The sequence below is a fragment of the Oncorhynchus mykiss genome, chromosome 5, assembly GCF_057628025.1.
Source record: "Oncorhynchus mykiss isolate SJ-2025 chromosome 5, ASM5762802v1, whole genome shotgun sequence".
NCBI lineage: Eukaryota > Metazoa > Chordata > Actinopteri > Salmoniformes > Salmonidae > Oncorhynchus > Oncorhynchus mykiss.
The window spans coordinates 19,743,335-19,760,551 of record NC_143026.1 but is presented as its reverse complement, the minus strand read 5'-3'; the positions used below and the strand labels follow the sequence as shown (position 1 = coordinate 19,760,551).

The window sequence follows — 17,217 nt, the reverse complement described above, 5'->3', positions numbered from 1 at the left end:
ACCTCTCTGTCTGTCAGATGTCTCTAACTCCCTGTCTGTCAGATGTCTCTAACTCCCTGTCTGTCAGATGTCTCTACCTCTCTGTCTGTCAGATGTCTCTACCTCTCTGTCTGTCAGATGTCTCTAACTCCCTGTCTGTCAGATGTCTCTAACTCCCTGTCTGTCAGATGTCTCTACCTCTCTGTCTGTCAGATGTCTCTACCTCTCTGTCTGTCAGATGTCTCTAACTCCCTGTCTGTCAGATGTCTCTAACTCCCTGTCTGTCAGATGTCTCTACCTCTCTGTCTGTCAGATGTCTCTAACTCCCTGTCTGTCAGATGTCTCTAACTCCCTGTCTGTCAGATGTCTCTAACTCTCTTTCTGTCAGATGTCTCTAACTCCCTGTCTGTCAGATGTCTCTACCTCTCTGTCTGTCAGATGTCTCTACCTCCCTGTCTGTCAGATGTCTCTACCTCCCTGTCTGTCAGATGTCTCTACCTCTCTGTCTGTCAGATGTCTCTACCTCCCTATCTGTCAGATGTCTCTACCTCTCTGTCTGTCAGATGTCTCTACCTCTCTGTCTGTCAGATGTCTCTACCTCTCTGTCTGTCAGATGTCTCTACCTCCCTGTCTGTCAGATGTCTCTACCTCCCTGTCTGTCAGATGTCTACCTCTCTGTCTGTCAGATGTCTCTACCTCTCTGTCTGTCAGATGTCTCTACCTCTCTGTCTGTCAGATGTCTCTACCTCTCTGTCTGTCAGATGTCTCTAACTCCCTGTCTGTCAGATGTCTCTACCTCTCTGTCTGTCAGATGTCTCTACCTCTCTGTCTGTCAGATGTCTCTACCTCTCTGTCTGTCAGATGTCTCTACCTCCCTGTCTGTCAGATGTCTCTACCTCCCTGTCTGTCAGATGTCTACCTCTCTGTCTGGCTGTACCATCTGTGCTCCCTCCTCTCAAGATACTATGTCTCTGAACTGTCTATCATCTACATCTGTGGAAGACCATCACCCAAGAATGGCCAGATCCCTAAATTTGTTTTGTTGAATAGATTTTTGTTTATTTTGTTATTAAAGTGACTTTGAGAGTCTACTTGTAATTAAAAGTGCTATATAACATACATCTATTGTCATTATTAATGCATGCAATAGATTAGATCACCAACTAACTTCAGCCGTCCTAGCTGAAAATTGAGTTGTTGCAGTTGCTATGGCTATTAATAATCTGCAATTGTGTCCTCCTCTCAAATATGAGAATGGATTGAATAGACTGGTTGTTTTGTGGCATCACTTTGCACTTCTATTTTGAGTTCAGTACAAGTTGGACAGTGTCGTTATTGTGGACCAACAGCCGTACCAGGCACTGTTACATTTGCTAAATCAGTCTACTGTAGTCATTTTTTCTTCTGTGTGCCTTTTCAGCAAAATAGCCTAAACAGTGTCTGGTTTAGAGAGGAGAGGGGGGATGAGGTCAAGAGACATTGGAAATGGTGCCTAGGGACTGTGAAATGTCAAGGGACCTCTGAATTCAGTTGAAAGAAAGATGAGGTGACAGATCAACAGGGGATGGATAAATACGAAGACAGACAGTAAAGATCTAAAGAGAAATAGGACCTCAGCTGAAGAGCAGATTGATCGTACTTGCGTTCCAAGATTTTTCTTACACAATGGAGAATATTTTCTCTTATTTCATCTGTTTTAAAGGAACTCCCTTGCCTAGTGGCTTAGTGATTGGACAACTAGCTAGTACGTAGCTAGCTGGACAATTTTTCTGCTCAGTCATAAGGATAATGTGCAGTGATGCGTGTCACATTACCTCCCCTCCCACTGAGAAGGCAGTGGAGGGGTTGGAGGGGGTGGAGGAGGGGAGCAGAGAGGGGCCTTTTATCGACAGAGCCACTGTAAAGGTTAGGGGTCAATCTAGCTTCAGTGGCCCTTCCTTTTTCATTTTCTCTTTCTTTTGACATCATTTTCCAAGAGGGGAATGGCCATGTTAGTTGTGTTTATAGAAAAATACTTGCTACGACTGTGGCCTAATACTCCTTGTAGCTTAGTTTAAGGATTTTGTTTTGGGGTAGTTCACCATGTTCTCTGTAGAAAAGTCAAGTAGGGCAATAACCAAAACACTTGATCTACATAGAGAACCAGAAAAAGGGGACACAACACCTACTTTTCCATTCCATTGGCTTCAGCCTGCTAATACAACAGGGGCGGGTAGAGAAATAGCCTGTGTGTGTAGTTTGTGTATGGAGATAATTACAGACAAGCTAAAGGTTGTTTCCCTCAGTCACTTAGTATTCTCATACAGAAATCCTGAGGCTCTAGTTATAGGGTGCCGGTTCTGCTGGGTTTGAAACATTCTCCCTGGGGGTTTGAAGTAATATATCTGATGCTGTTACGCCAGCCTTAGAAAACAAATGAATACACAGCAAGTGAATACAGTATTAACTCCAGCTTTGAAATGCACTAAGAGTTACAGTACAGCGTTAAACCTCACACCAGTTTATTTTGAACGTGAACTGAACTTGTTCCACAATATTAAAATCACAAATCTCTCCCTGGAATAATAATGATAAGCACTGTGGATTTCCAACAGCAGTCTGAGTGTCAGTAGCTAAAGCTGTAGACCCTATAGGGAGCTATCCAATACAAGAACCACCCATACATGACATAACATTTCCACCATAAATGATTAGACTAGGGGCTCTATAAGTATTAGACTCGGAGCTCTATTCAGTTCGCATCGCGGAAGTTCAGCTTTACAGCGCAATTTAAATTTAAAGGCAATGTTACCGCTTTAGCGGAGACTGCAGTCGCGGTAAACGCATAGAAATAGAAATGACCTTTACATTTCTATTTGGAAATGTGTAACGCCTCAGCGATCCAGATTGAATAGAGCCCTAGGAGATGCGTCTGCGCAACATATTCCTCCTTTCTAAATTATAGTGCCTAATCCTTGGCAGTTGAAGACAGGATATCCAACTAAAAAGAGAAACATTACCATCTAGCTGAATCTATTCCTCTGATATGTTAGACCAATCATGATGTTGGAGCCAGTCTAGCGTTAGCGGCAGTGAATAGAGCACGTCCTCCACAGTGGGGGACACTCCTCAGGGAGAAGCAATAGCAGGAGGGTTAATGGGTACAGCTCTGTGATGAGGAGGTGGATCTATATAGAATATGAAATATGTACGGATGAATCGGTCCTGCAGCCAGAACCAACTGCAGTACGGAACCCCGAGAGACCAGACACTCTCGCTGAGATAATCACATGACTCTTGTATTCTTTCAATATACCAACAGGGCAGCAGATTCCCCGACCCAGCCCTCAACCTCCAACTGAGCATGCACTGTATTTCCATTATTTCTGTTCTGTTGGAATCCGGTTGTTAGTGTTACAAACCTTGGGCTGGTTTTGCCATAGCGATAGAACTTAAGCTTTTACGAGTGTTATCATGTTACGATCTGTGATAGAATCAAGCTCGGTTTTTGTAAATTATGAGGAACAAAGACCAGGCTCTTCAGTTAACTCATGTAGCAGTATAGCCACAACGAGTGAAAAGGAGAGAGGATAAGGAAACCGAGAGAAAGATGGATTGGGATGCCACTCAGGTGATTAAAGGAAGGACTCTCAACTACTGTAGGTGAATGATGAGTCTGTGGTTGCACTCTCAAGTGTATTGGTGCCACCTGGACCAGAGGAGCACAGACAAAGGGCAGAAACATACAATCAAATGAAATATAGACAACGTGACAGTTTTGTATTGATGTTATATTCCCATGCTGCTCTTGTTATATTCACTTCTTGCTCTTGATTGGGTAGTTATCAGGAAGTACAGGTCCTGTTTTATCAGGACTATTATCAGATCTGGCTAAAGAACACTGAATTACTGCATTTACATGTTGAAGGGTTACCCAGTTGGTTCTTAAGATATAATAATGGTGAAGGAAAGGATTAAGATAAAGCAAGCTGCTGAAAGATTACCATTGGGCACATACGCCAGTTCAACGTCTATTCAACGTATACTGAACAAAAATATAACCGCAACATGTAAAGTGTTGGTCCCATGTTTGATGAGTTGAAATAAAAGATCCCAGAAATTGTCCATACGCACAAAAAGCTTACTTTGCTTACATTGTGTGCACACATTTGTTTACATCCCTGTTAGTGAGCAACAGCATGATCATTACACAGATGCACCTTGTGATGGAGACATTAAAAGGCCACTTTAAAATGTACAAAATGCCACAGATGTCTCAAGTTTTGAGGGAGCGTGTCCACCAGAGCTGTTGCCAGGGATCTGTCCACAATTCCTGGAAGCTGAAAATGTCCCAGTTCTTCCATGGCCTGCATTTCTGGGAGAACGAGAGAGACTCGAGTTGTTAGATAAAACTGAAACTAAGAGAGTACAAAGAGACGGTTCTTTCTCACTGATTCGCTGGTTGACTTGGGAGTGGCTGGGGTGGGTGGTTGGTGACAGGGTAAGGGGGTAATTGTCTGTGTGCATCCTTGACAAGTGAGTAATACTTATCTGCTGCAACTGTAGCCTCTGCTTAATAGGGCCATATTAAGTTTGGGATTTTGGCAGTGAGGCCCTTTATCTACTTCCCCAGAGTCAGATAAACTTGTGGATACCATTTTGATGTATCTGCATCCAGTATGAAGTAAGTTAGAGGTAGTTTTGCGAGCCAATGTTAACTAGCTTAGTGCAATGACTGGAAGTCTACAGGAACAGCAATAGTGAAGACATCAAAACTATGAAATAACACATATGGAATCATGTAGTAACCAAAAAAGTGTTAAAGAAATCGAAATATATTTTATATTTGAGATTCTTCAAATAGCCACCTTTTGCCTTGATGCCAGCTTTGCACACTCTTGGCATTCTCTCAACCAGCTGCACCTGGAATGTTTTTCCAACAGTCTTGAAGGAATTCCCACGTATGCTGAGCACTTGTTGTCTGCTTTTCATTCACTCTGCGGTCCGACTCACCCCAAACCATCTCAATTGGGTTGAGGTTGGGGGATTGTGGAGGCCAGGTCATCTGATGCAGCACTCCATCACTCTCCTTCTTAGTAAAATAGCCCTTACACAGCATGGAGGTGTGTTATGGGTCATTGTCCTGTTGAAAAACAAATGATATACCCACTAAGCCCAAACCAGATGGGATGGCGTATCGCTGCAGAATACTGTAGTAGCCATGCTGGTTGTATGCCTTGAATTCTAAATAAATCACTGACAGTGTCACCAGAAAAGCACCCCCACACCATAACACATCCTCCTCCATGCTTCACAGTGGGAACGACACATGCAGAGATCATCCGTTCACCCACACTGCATCTCATAAAGACACGGCAGTTGGAATCAAAAATCTCAGATTTGGACTCATCAGACCAAAGGACAGATTTACACCGGCCTAATGTCCATTGAATAATCTCAAGTATTGGTTACTACATGATTCCATATGTGTTATTTCATAGGTTTGACGTCTTCACTATTATTCTACAATGTAGAAAAAAGTTAAAATAAAGAAACTCTTGAATGAGTAGGTGTCCTAAAACCTTTGACATGTAGTGTAAATATGTTGGTACCCACTACTTCATCTGACTCTGGGGAAGTAGATAAAGGGCCTCATAGCCAAAATCCTGAACTATCCCTTTAAAACATGCTTTTACAAGCACCCACTATCAGAAAAATCAAACAAGCAGAAATAATTAAAGCATTTCATTTTAGATTGATCTAGACATTGTGTTGATCGTTTTTCCCCCATAACACACATTGATTTAGTTGTTCCGTATCGCTGTGTTGTTTTCAGGGCAGAGAATTCTTCACCACAAAAGCAGCGTTCTCGAGACAGTAGTGCTTATCAACCCCTCAGATGAAGCTGTCAGCACTGAGGTAAGTACATTCCATTCAAACACACCTGGGTTACGTTCAGTAGGGCACATTTTAGCAAAAGGCTTTGCAAAAGAACCAAATAAAATATGTTCTTATTGAATGAGCTCAGGTTAGCACCTCACTGTTTCAAAACGTTTCAAAGCTCTTCAAAACATTTTCCCTTTACTGAACACAACCTTGGATAGATGGAATGGTACTGTATGGTCTCATTGATATTTTCTATACTCCTTTATGGAGACATTTCTATTCTTGATCTGTTTGTTCCTCTCAACTTACCTCCTTCTCTCACACTGCAAGAATGCGTACACAAACATACTCTTGACTCCCATACATAGAAGACATCTTCATAGACATAAACACATTTCAAAGACACTGCAACTTGAAATGGATGACTGCTTGGCACGCTTAATTGGCCAATTATCCTCCCCAGTCCTTTGTTTTCTGCTACTCTGCTATGTGGACTCGAATAGAACCACCACAATAAGAAGCTCTGGGGACGAAGAATACTGCCTTGGTTTACTCAACCAACAGATAGTTTCTCAGATTCTGGCCTGGAATCTAATCTAAATACTGACCGAATAGTGAAACATGAGCGAAATATTCATTCTATTCAATTTGGATTCCAGGTTACTGTTTTGTCCCTATATATATTTACTTTGTAGTGCAGCATTTTACTAAGTGAATTCACTAGAAATTACTAGAAGGTTCAAAATTGAAAAAAGAAACAGAAGGCTGTTACACAAGGGTAGATCTGTCAACCCTTTATTTCACTCTTCCAGTTTCCCTTCCTGCCTGGCGGTGTCTGCAATCTGTGCATTAATAATATCTCACAGTACTGCAGGTTTGACCCTGTCTAGCATTCCGGAACAGTCCATGCCTGTGAAGAGGATAAAAGGCTGGGCACTAGAGAGAGAGAGCGAAAGAAAGAGAGCGAGCGAGAGCGAGTACACTAATTATCTAATGGATTTGATTGAAGTGAAATGGGTGATATTTCTAATCAAGATTGTTGGCAGTAAAAGCCTAAGTGGACATTGACATGACAAATTCACTTTGAAATGGACTACAAGGATTACAGACATAAAGTACAACATTGCATCAGACTTTCCTATTTTTACAGCTAACAGCCTTTTCCAAGCTCACAAAGATTGTCTCTGAGCATAAACTTTTAATTAAATGTTTCATATTAGCTATTATTATTTGTTTGTCATTTAGCAGACACTCTTATCCAGAGTGACTTACAGTAGAGTGCACACATCATATTGGTCCCCCGTGGGAATCGAACCCACAACCCTGGCGTTGAAAGCACCATGCGCTACCAACTGAGCAATACGGACTGTGATTGCAAAATAAATTCATGCCACAATTGCACGGAAACTCCAATGATACAGATGTGGCTTTCATTCTGACATGTTTGCCTTTCTTTTCTGCATAGGTTTGTCAGATGATCTCAGACACAGCCAGAAACAAGCTGCTGGTGCTTTCAGGACAAAGCTTTGAAAACACAGGAGCACTGATTTTGCAGTCTGGCTCCTTCTCTTTCTTCAACTTCATAGAAATATTCACAGACCAAGAGGTGAGTCAAATTGAGAAAATAGTTCGCTAAGCAATTACTGTTTCATTATAATGTTACAGTTTGCAGTACTATTCATGATCTGCTGAAGTTACTGACCTCCCAATGAGCAAACCTCATGATTACATCTGATTGAATACAATTCCTCTAATATCTGTCATAATTGTGAAAATGTTCTGTTTGATCATAGTCTCATGATTTTAATCCCATGTCTCCAAATCTCTCTCTCTCTCTTATCCCCAGATTGGTGAATTACTTAGCACTATTCGCCCAGCAAACAAGGCAAGCCTAACCCTCTATTGCCCTGAGCAAGGTGACTGGAAAAACTCAAACTTGGACAAACACAACCTACAAGACTTCATCAACATGAAGCTCAATTCACCACTGATACTCCCAGAGATGGAAGGTCTCTCAGAGTTCACAGAATACCTGTCGGAGTCAGTAGAAATCCCATCGCCATTTGACATGCTGGAGCCTCCGACCTCTGGCGGTTTCCTGAAGCTCTCAAAACCATGCTGCTACATTTTCCCCGGCGGCCACGGCGACTCTGCCCTCTTTGCGGTGAATGGGTTCAACATGCTCATCAACGGGGGCTCAGACCGCAAGTCCTGTTTCTGGAAGCTGGTGAGACACCTAGACCGGGTAGACTCCATCCTCCTGACCCACATCGGGGACGACAACCTGCCAGGCATCAACAGTATGCTTCAGAGGAAGATGGCTGAGCTGGAGGAAGAGCAGTCACAGGGCTCCCAAGCTACTGGCGACTGGTTGAAGAACCTCATATCCCCAGACATTGGGGTTGTGTTCTTGAACACCCCTGATAATCTGGGGAACCCTGCTGAACCCAACTTCAGGGTGAGGAGGAACATTGAAGAGGCAGCACACACACTCCATTACCTGAGCAAGTTGAATCTGAGGCCCGAGCCTTTGCAGAGGCCGGTCGGGAACACTATCGAACCCATCATTCTGTTTCAGAAGATGGGCGTGGGGAAGCTTGAGATGTATGTGCTGAACCCGTCGAAGAACAGCAAGGAGCTGCAACATTTTATGAAGCAGTGGACAGGCAGCGAGAAAGACAAAGCCACTGTTATTCTGCCCAATGGAAAAGAATCTGAGCTCCCAATTTCTTATATGACCTCAATCTCTTCCTTGATTGTGTGGCACCCATCAAACCCTTCAGAGAAGATAGTACGTGTCCTGTTTCCAGGCAATGCCTCACAGTATCACATTCTTGAAGGTTTGGAAAAACTAAAACACTTGGACTTCTTGAAGCAGCCAGTTGTCACCCAGAAGGAGCTATCTTCTAACTTGGCACCAGCTCTAAAGCAAGCAAAGCTGAAACATAAAACTGACAGCAAGGAGAGTTTGAAGTCAGTCTCTAGGCCATCACCAAGCAAAAGTTTCAAAAAGGAGTCAAAGGAGGAGGCTCCAGAGAAGGCAAAGACAGATGCAGAATCGGCTCAAGAAAAGACTAACAAATTTGAGAAAAAAGACAAACCTTTGGTGAAAAAAGAAAAAGCGAAAGCCCCGGAAAAAGAAGTGAAGGTGAAAGCAGAGCCAACTACCGAAACTCCAGAAAAGAAGAAGGCTGAAATGAAACCAAAAGCTCTTAAGGAGAAGATTATCAAAAAAGAACCCAGGAAGTCTGTAGATAAGAAAAATGATGAAAAGGAGGTAAAGAAAGAAGTAGTGAAGAAAGATGATAAGCTAACATCTAAAAAGGAAGAAACACCCAAAACGGAACAGAAGCAAGAAACACCCAAAAAGGAACAGAAGGTGAAGAAAGACATTTTAAAGAAAGACAGAGATTTCAGGAGGGATTCCCCCATGAAGGTGAGGAAGGAAGAGAATAAGGAGCAAAAGAAAGACGATCTAAAGAAAGACATAAAGAAGCCATCCAAGGATTTAAAAAATACTCCATCTGCTTTAGGCGAAGGGAAAAAACTTGCAGCAAAACCAAAACCTCTGAAAAAAGATGACACTACAAAGAAAGACTTTGGAAGCCCTTCCAAGTCCAAGGCAAAACTGAAAGTCACCAAGAAGGACCTCAAGGCCACAGATGCTAAATCTGCTGTTGCAGGAGCTGCAGCTGTCACAGCAGGAGTGGTAGCCACTGCCACTTGTGCTGCAGAGGTCCTTGAGACAGATAGAGCCATGATGTCTTCTCCAGAGGACCTCACTAAGGACTTTGAAGAGCTCAAAGAAGAGGAGATCTTTCAGGAAGAAGAGCCGGTGGTGATCCACAGAGAGGACCTCATGCACTCTAAGGAGTCCCCTGAAGCAGCAGAGTCTCTGGATGAGGGGATCACAACCACTGAGCATGAAGGAGAAAGCGGGGAGACTCCAGAGGAACAAGAGCATAAAGGGAAGTTGAGCGGCAGCGGCAGTGAGAAGTTTGAAGATGAGGGAACTGGGCTAGATTATGAAGAGAAGGGAGAGACAGAAGAGGTCCATGAGCCAATGAGAAGGGAAATGGACAACCATAAACATGCTGATGACAGTGAAGATGAGGACTCTGAAGACGAGGATGCAGAGCCAGACCAATGTGGAAAAGATCTTAACAGAAATGAAAGAGAAGTACAGAAGTGGGGCCTGTCGGTGACACCCCCTCCCAAAACTTCTGAGCCTCTCTCTCCGTCTGCATCTATTCATGATGAGACCCTTCCAGCTGGCTCTGATGACGAAGCAGCCTCAGATGATGAGAACCGTGACGAGGCATACACTGCTACATCTGGCCACACCCAGTCAACTATTGAGATCTCCAGTGTGCCAACTCCAATGGACGAAATGTCCACTCCAAGGGACATTATGAGTGACGAGACTACTAACGATGAGACAGAGGATTCTCCCTCTCAGGACTTTGCCAGGTTTGGAGGAACAATGTTAGGAGACCTTGAGAGGAAGCGGCTGTCTCCACTACATGACGGCCCAGAGTCAGACCATTCAAAGAGCGATGCCACCGAAGGAAGGGACTACAACGCTTCTGCATCCACAATATCTCCACCATCGTCACTGGAAGAGGACAAAGAGGAAGGGTTCAAGTCCGACAAATTTGGTCTTGATTCAGCAAGCTCTATACTCACCACTACTTCACCTCTCATCCGCTCCCCTTCAGCTCCCAAAGGAACCTTTGACTCATACTTATCTGGATTCGCGGCACCAATTGAACTGTGCACAACACTTTCAGGATCATCAAAGGCAGCAGCTGGGTCTTCTACTAGCCCAGATGACAAGACATTGGAAGGTACCACCTCACCTCATTCCTCTGGTCACACCCCTTACTTTCAGTCTCCCGTGGATGAGAAGGCTGGCTCTATAGCACCTGCAAATGACCATGGGCCTGTAATTGTAGAAGTTACAAGTGATAAAGAAGATTCCAACAGGGTCAGCCCCATGGATGACCCAATTCCTGACCACACCTCGACTGTAGAGAAGGTGCTGTCCCCAATCAAGAGCCCGCCGCCTGTAGTAGAAGGAAAGTTACACTTTGATTTAGATCATATGTCAACAATGCACTCGAGTCAAGATGAGAAGAAAAATGGGGCTAGCGACAATACCTCATTCTCATCCACAAACCCATTCGCAGGTTTCAAAGAGGAGAGTAAAATGTCGATCTTGGAGGCAACCACGTCTGATAAATCGGGTAGCCCTGTAGATGAGGCTGTAGCAGAGGACACTTTTTCACACATCGCCTCGGCTTCCACTGCCTCACTGGCCACCAGCTCATTCCCAGAGCCTATGACAGATGACGTTTCCCCTGCTCTCCATGGTGAAGCCGGTTCCCCTCTATCAACAGAGGTGGAGGACTCCCTATCTGTCTCTGTGGTTCAGACTCCAACCCCTTTTCAGGAGGCAGAGGTCTCTCCTAAGGGGGAGAGCCCCAGGCCCATGTCAATATCTCCAGACATCTCACCAAAGACAGCCAAATTAAGGACACCAGTGCAGGAGCCTAAATCCCCAGAGCATTCCACCATGTCATTTGGCCAGGAGTCCCCTGATCACTCATTAGCCCTAGATTTCAGCAAACAGTCTCCAGAGCACCCTTCTGCAGGCAGCCTGCGCGCCACAGAGAACGGACCAACAGAGGTGGACTACAGCCCCTCAGAGGGGAATGATCTGAGATCCTCCGAGCAGTACAGACCCACTGTAGACAAGCCTATGCTTTTCAAAGACAATGACTCAGGTCGCGCCACTTCTGCGTCCCCATCAGACGCATCTCAGTCCACCCCCTCGACAACTACGCCTTGTCAGATGAGGGAAATGTCACCGGGCTTAGCCCAGCAGATGGACAAATCCCCTGCCACCCCGAAAGGGTCTTCCCCCCCATCCCCCTCCTATTCTTGCTTCACTCAGAAAACAGATATGCCCCTAGGAGCAGAGACTAATCCCTTCAAATGTGGTGGAGATTCCAAATCCCCTGTCAGCCCCAAGGTTCCCTCCCCATCCTACATACCACTCTCTTTCAACCACTCCGACTATAAGAAGTGTGCAGGTGGTTCCAAGGACCCAGACTCCTCCCAGAAGAGCCCCTCTCCTGGGTCTAGGACAGATGTTGACCTTTGCCTTGTGACCTCTTGTGAATACCGCCACCCTAAGACAGAGCTGTCCCCATCCTTCATCAACCCCAGTCCTTTGGAGTACTTCATGAATGAGGAGAATCCTCTGGAGGAGGAAAAGCCTCTGGCTAAGTCAGGTGGAGGACCTCCACCCCCTGGTAGTAAACTCCACGCTAAGCAATGTGAAGAGACCCCACCAACCTCCATCAGTGAATCCGCCCCATCCCAGACGGATTCGGATGTTCCCCCTGGGACAGAGGAGTGTCCCTCTATTACTGCGGATGCAAACATAGACTCTGAGGATGATTCTGAGACACTACCAACAGACAGGACCCTGACTTACAGACATGCTGATCCTCCTCCCGTGGCTCCCAGGGACTCTGCTCCATCTCCAGCCCACCCAGATGTCACCATGGTGGATCCGGAGGCCGACAAGCCCCCCGCTGACGACAACAACCAGACTAAGGACAAGGACTCAAAGGCAGAGGGAGCTGAGAAAGCTAAGAAGAAGAAACTCACCAAGACCAAGTCCTCCTCACCAGTCAGAAAGACTGGCCTTTCAAAAGTAAAGGATTCAAAAGCAATGGCCTCTCCTAAGAAAAGTGTAGGAGAAGGGAAAGATGCCAAAAATGCAACCAATAGCTCTGCATCCAGGGGTGTGAAAAGTGCCACATCAGGTAATACTCATATATTTTCTTACTTGGTCATGAGTCTGGGAGCGTTGGTTAGTTTCTGATTGTTTTTCATCCATTATGTACATAGATTTTCTAACAAAGCTGCATCTCTGTCTCAGGTTCAGGTAGTGGAAAGGCAGCAACTGCAATACCCATACCCAACTGCCCTCCCATGTACATGGATTTGGTTTACATCCCAAACCACTGCAGCGCCAAGAATGTGGATGCAGAGTTCTTCAAACGGGTCAGGTCATCCTACTATGTAGCAAGTGGCAATGACCAGACAGCCCAGGAGCCCAGCAAAGCTGTCCTGAACTCACTGCTGGAGGGCAAAGCCATGTGGGGAAACAACATGCAGGTACAGTGAGACAGTCAATTTAACAGAATAACCATGTTATAATCCCATAGTATCAGAGAGAGAGGTGCCATAGAGAAGATAGACAAGACTTAAATAGTATACATTGAGAAAATACTCTCATAACCTTTTTTAGCTCAGAGTTTTGTGAAAATAGTATGCAAACCCTAACCCTTCTTTGTTGGCAGGTGACCCTGATCCCAACTCATGACTCAGAGGTGATGAGAGAGTGGTACCAGGAGACCCATGAGAAGCAGCAGGACCTGAACATCATGGTGCTGGCCTCCAGCTCCACCGTGGTCATGCAGGACGAGTCCTTCCCTGCCTGCAAGATAGAGCTGTGAACCTGATCCTGGGCCTCGTTCCATTCCAAATTATGCTTCTCTTCTTCCCTTAACTTCTCCCTTCACTGGAGTGTTCACTCTATTGACGTTACAAGACGTTTCTGTTAGGGAGCACCTTCTGATGGAGGGAAGGGGTCGTAGTAATTTGGATTGGAACAACCCTCTGGACTCTCCTGATCAAATGATCTAGTAACCGAGAGATCTAGTGATCAAGTGGATCATGTTGTTAGTGGTATCTTTGAGTTGGGGTGAGGGATGACGTAGACAGAAAGTAAATGTAAACGCATGTCATTTAAACAAAGGCTGTGTGCCAACATTAATGAAATATACATAGCCGTCATTAAAATGATGTTCTGGTTTGAAAAAACAATGGCAAACATAATTGTTTTAATGAAGTCCACAATACCCAAAAGAAGTATCTGACACAAGTATCAGCTTTGTGGAGCACTTTGAGTAAGGAAATGTCATAGCAATATCCTGTACGGAATGAAAAATTGTATCTGACAACTATAGAGAACATAAAATGAGAACATAGAATGCTCCAACTGTATAAATTGGTGCTCTTGACGTAGATTGATTTCTTCAGAAAACAACATTTCCCATGAGCACCAATTATCAATAAATTATCAAGTCAAAACAATATAGAACAATTCATGACAATATACTTGTTCATACTGGGGACAAAAAAAGGTCTGTCAATAATACAAAATGATTGAGATATTATGATGAAATCTATTTGTCCTCAAGGTTGGGACTACACGTCAAAATATGTACAATTCTGGTACATGCCGTTACTTTCTTAATGTAATCCATTACAGTTACTAGTTACCTGTCTAAAATTGTAATCAGTAACATACATTTTGGATTACCCAAACTCAGTAATGTAATCTGATTACTTTTGGGTGACTTTCCCCTTTAGACACATTAGAAGAAGACACAAAGGATCCATCAAAACGCATTTGGTGTGTCATCCTATTGATCTCTGACTTGTGGCCACACTCACTGGTGGAACAACCTTAAACTTGCGCCTTTGTTCAATGCTGAATTGAATGTCATTGAGAGAACAGAAAGGTGTCAATGTATTTTTCGCAAACATCCTTTCTGAATTGAAAAATTAATCCAACTAGTAGTCATCTAGTTTTTCAAAAGTATCTGTAATCCGATTACAATACAACTGATTACAGTCACAGTTTTTCCCGTGTAATGTAATCAGTTATTTCCCATGTAATCAGTTACTCCCCCGAGTGTGATTGTAGGTCATCAAACAATGCCTCAAGCCACTGATTATATCTCTGTCTATAAATATAACTCATCTATCAAATTGATTTTACCCAGCTGCATACACCAAAGGATCGAGGAAAACACGTTTAAGTTATTGCCTTAGGAAGTGAATTGAATGTAAAAGATTGATGCACTGAGGACAAATAGCCTATGTGAGAATTAGTAGAAAACGTAAAACACAATTTAACAAGAGTCCGTCCCCAACTGTCAGATAATCTCTGTGTAGAGTTAGTTTAGTTTGATACTGATGGAGTAAATACATAGAGCAAGATGAAGTTTCAACTGCACTGAGGGGCCTATGAAACATTACAAATGTTTGTCTTAATTCATTGTAATTATTTAGAGAACAAGACAATTCTAGTCAAGATTTGCCCATGACCCTGACACTATCTTGATTTAGAATTACGCTGCAGGCTTTGTGATCCTGTTCGTGCAAACGATTGTTGATTTGTCTTTGCTAACATCAGTTAATGCAAAACTTTTGTTATTTCATCTCAGTGTTTTAAGAGTTGTTATTTATTTAATTTATTATTGGCTAAGTTTTAAAATGTAATCTAGTCTCTTAAAGATATACAATATGAAAGGTACGTGTATAATCGGCCAAACTTCATTTCAAAAGCGCGTTGTTTTAAAATAATGTCTTATGTTCAGATTTGATCTTTATAGCTTATTGGTTTCTATTGATTTAAATAGAACTCTATGTAGTGTACTGTAAACTTCTGCTCAGTCCGTCCTCCCTAGCCAAGTAAAACTCAACTCCACGATGTACTTCACATCAATGGAGTTGAGCGGAGATGAGAGTGGAAGGACTGGAGCTCCGATGGCACAAAGGTTTTTAACAAAAACGACGGATTTCAGCACCAACAAAATAGCCCAGGGAGGGGTCTGTGGATCTCTCAGTCCGTTCATTCATAAGTTAGTCACGTTATATCTCAGACAGCTGCATCATTCGTGGGGGCTACATGTTTACTGTTGCCTTGTTTTATGTGATTTTGGAGCTCCAGTTCGCCCACACTAGTCGCTGTTGAACTCTGTTGATGTGAGGTACACAGGGGAGTTGAGTTTTACTTAGCTAGTCCTCCCCAGCATTTTGTGTAGAACCACAAATGGAGCCCTAGCGACTGCTTGAATGTGCTAGAATATCTTCAGGCTTGTGAAGTGAGACACTTTCCTAACCTTACATTTTTTTCTCTTTTTAAAACACTGTACTATAATTATAAAAAGCTTTGTAACAGGGTGAATGGTTGGAAGAAATATGCATGAGTAATAAGCTTTTTTTCTCTTTTTAAGGATTGGGGAAATCTGTTCTTATCTGCCAAAACAACAACTCAAGGCTGTGCTAATAGAAATGAAGACATGCATTAAGAGTTGCTTGTTCCTTGAGGTGTTGCCAGCTACGCCATAATGGCATGGAGTGAAAAGTTAGGGCCTTTAGTTTATCTTCTGACAATGTTGGCAATTTTAAGATCTTTAAATCTGCTTCATCATAGTCCATGGCCCTAGCTACTCAAGGAGGATATGTAATACCACGGCCTACCACAGGTCTATATAAAGCAGTGGTCGGTATGCCATTTGTGGTTGCAAGATGGCAGCACCTCTGCCAAATCCCTACGAGTCAGGTAAAGCTCTGTATAGATACGCCTTGAGAAGAGTAAAACACGGGGGAGAGTGACTGTTTTGGGTATGAGTTGGGGTGTGAAAGACAAAAAAACAAGACACATTTAAAGCCAGGACAAATGATGATAATTGTAAATGCGAAGCCATGAACAGAACAATAGAAAACAGATGTTCAAACACCAATCGTCTACATCAACCAAACGATTTAATGACCATGCCTATAGGGAGGCCACCAACATACTACAACCGTCCACCACTCAGAACAAACGGTCACTGGTTAAGTAAAAACTCACATAGGCAAAATATTACAGTCAACCAACCAGGGCCTGGGACTTAGTTACTGCCTCCACAACAGGTCTCCATGGCAACACATTTATCCAGTTGTCCTGTACAGCTCTGCAACCGGATACTTTAATCATAAGCATGACCATCCTGCTGTTCAACCACAAACTATAGTGACCGACCGACCACACACACCACTCTTTCTTGATCTTTCCTCACTCAACTACTGTACTGTATTCCTTGCTCTATCTTTCTCTATTTTGGGTGATTGTTAATACTGTCTGTCTGCAACTGTGTGGTATAAAATTGTCTTGTGATCTCTGCATCCTCTCCTTTTCCAAACTCATATCTAATGTAGCGGTTAGTTTCAAGTGAAAGTATTATTTAGTGCTTTTCTGATATTTGTGTGCAATGTCTCCTCTCCCTCCTATGGGACATTTGATGTAAAGCCTACTATTAAAACCTACAAAAAAAGAGCCACAAACTCTTGTGGAAAATCATGAATCTGTCTCTTTTTTCTTGAATGAAGGTATATTCGGAAGTAATGGCTTCATGATAATGAGGATTACGATGATGACATCAAGAAGAAGAATGGACTCACTATACAAGCTTACCATATGTTGGTGACCTAAGGCTCATAAAACAAAACAGGGCTAAATGG

At 43.4% G+C, this 17,217-nt stretch overlaps 1 protein-coding gene across 1 annotated transcript in view; it reads left to right on the top strand.

The window, feature by feature from the left end:
* Positions 1–17,053, top strand: part of LOC110523380 (microtubule-associated protein 1B) — a 32,693-nt gene extending 15,640 nt beyond the window's left edge. The window contains exons 3-7 of the mRNA XM_021602041.3: positions 5,795–5,877; positions 7,310–7,450; positions 7,691–12,680; positions 12,797–13,035; positions 13,221–17,053. Of these exons, the coding sequence (XP_021457716.3) occupies positions 5,795–5,877; positions 7,310–7,450; positions 7,691–12,680; positions 12,797–13,035; positions 13,221–13,376 (5,609 nt within the window). The 3' untranslated portion in view covers positions 13,377–17,053. The remainder of the gene's footprint in view (positions 1–5,794; positions 5,878–7,309; positions 7,451–7,690; positions 12,681–12,796; positions 13,036–13,220) is intronic.
* The last annotated feature ends 164 nt before the right edge of the window (positions 17,054–17,217 follow it).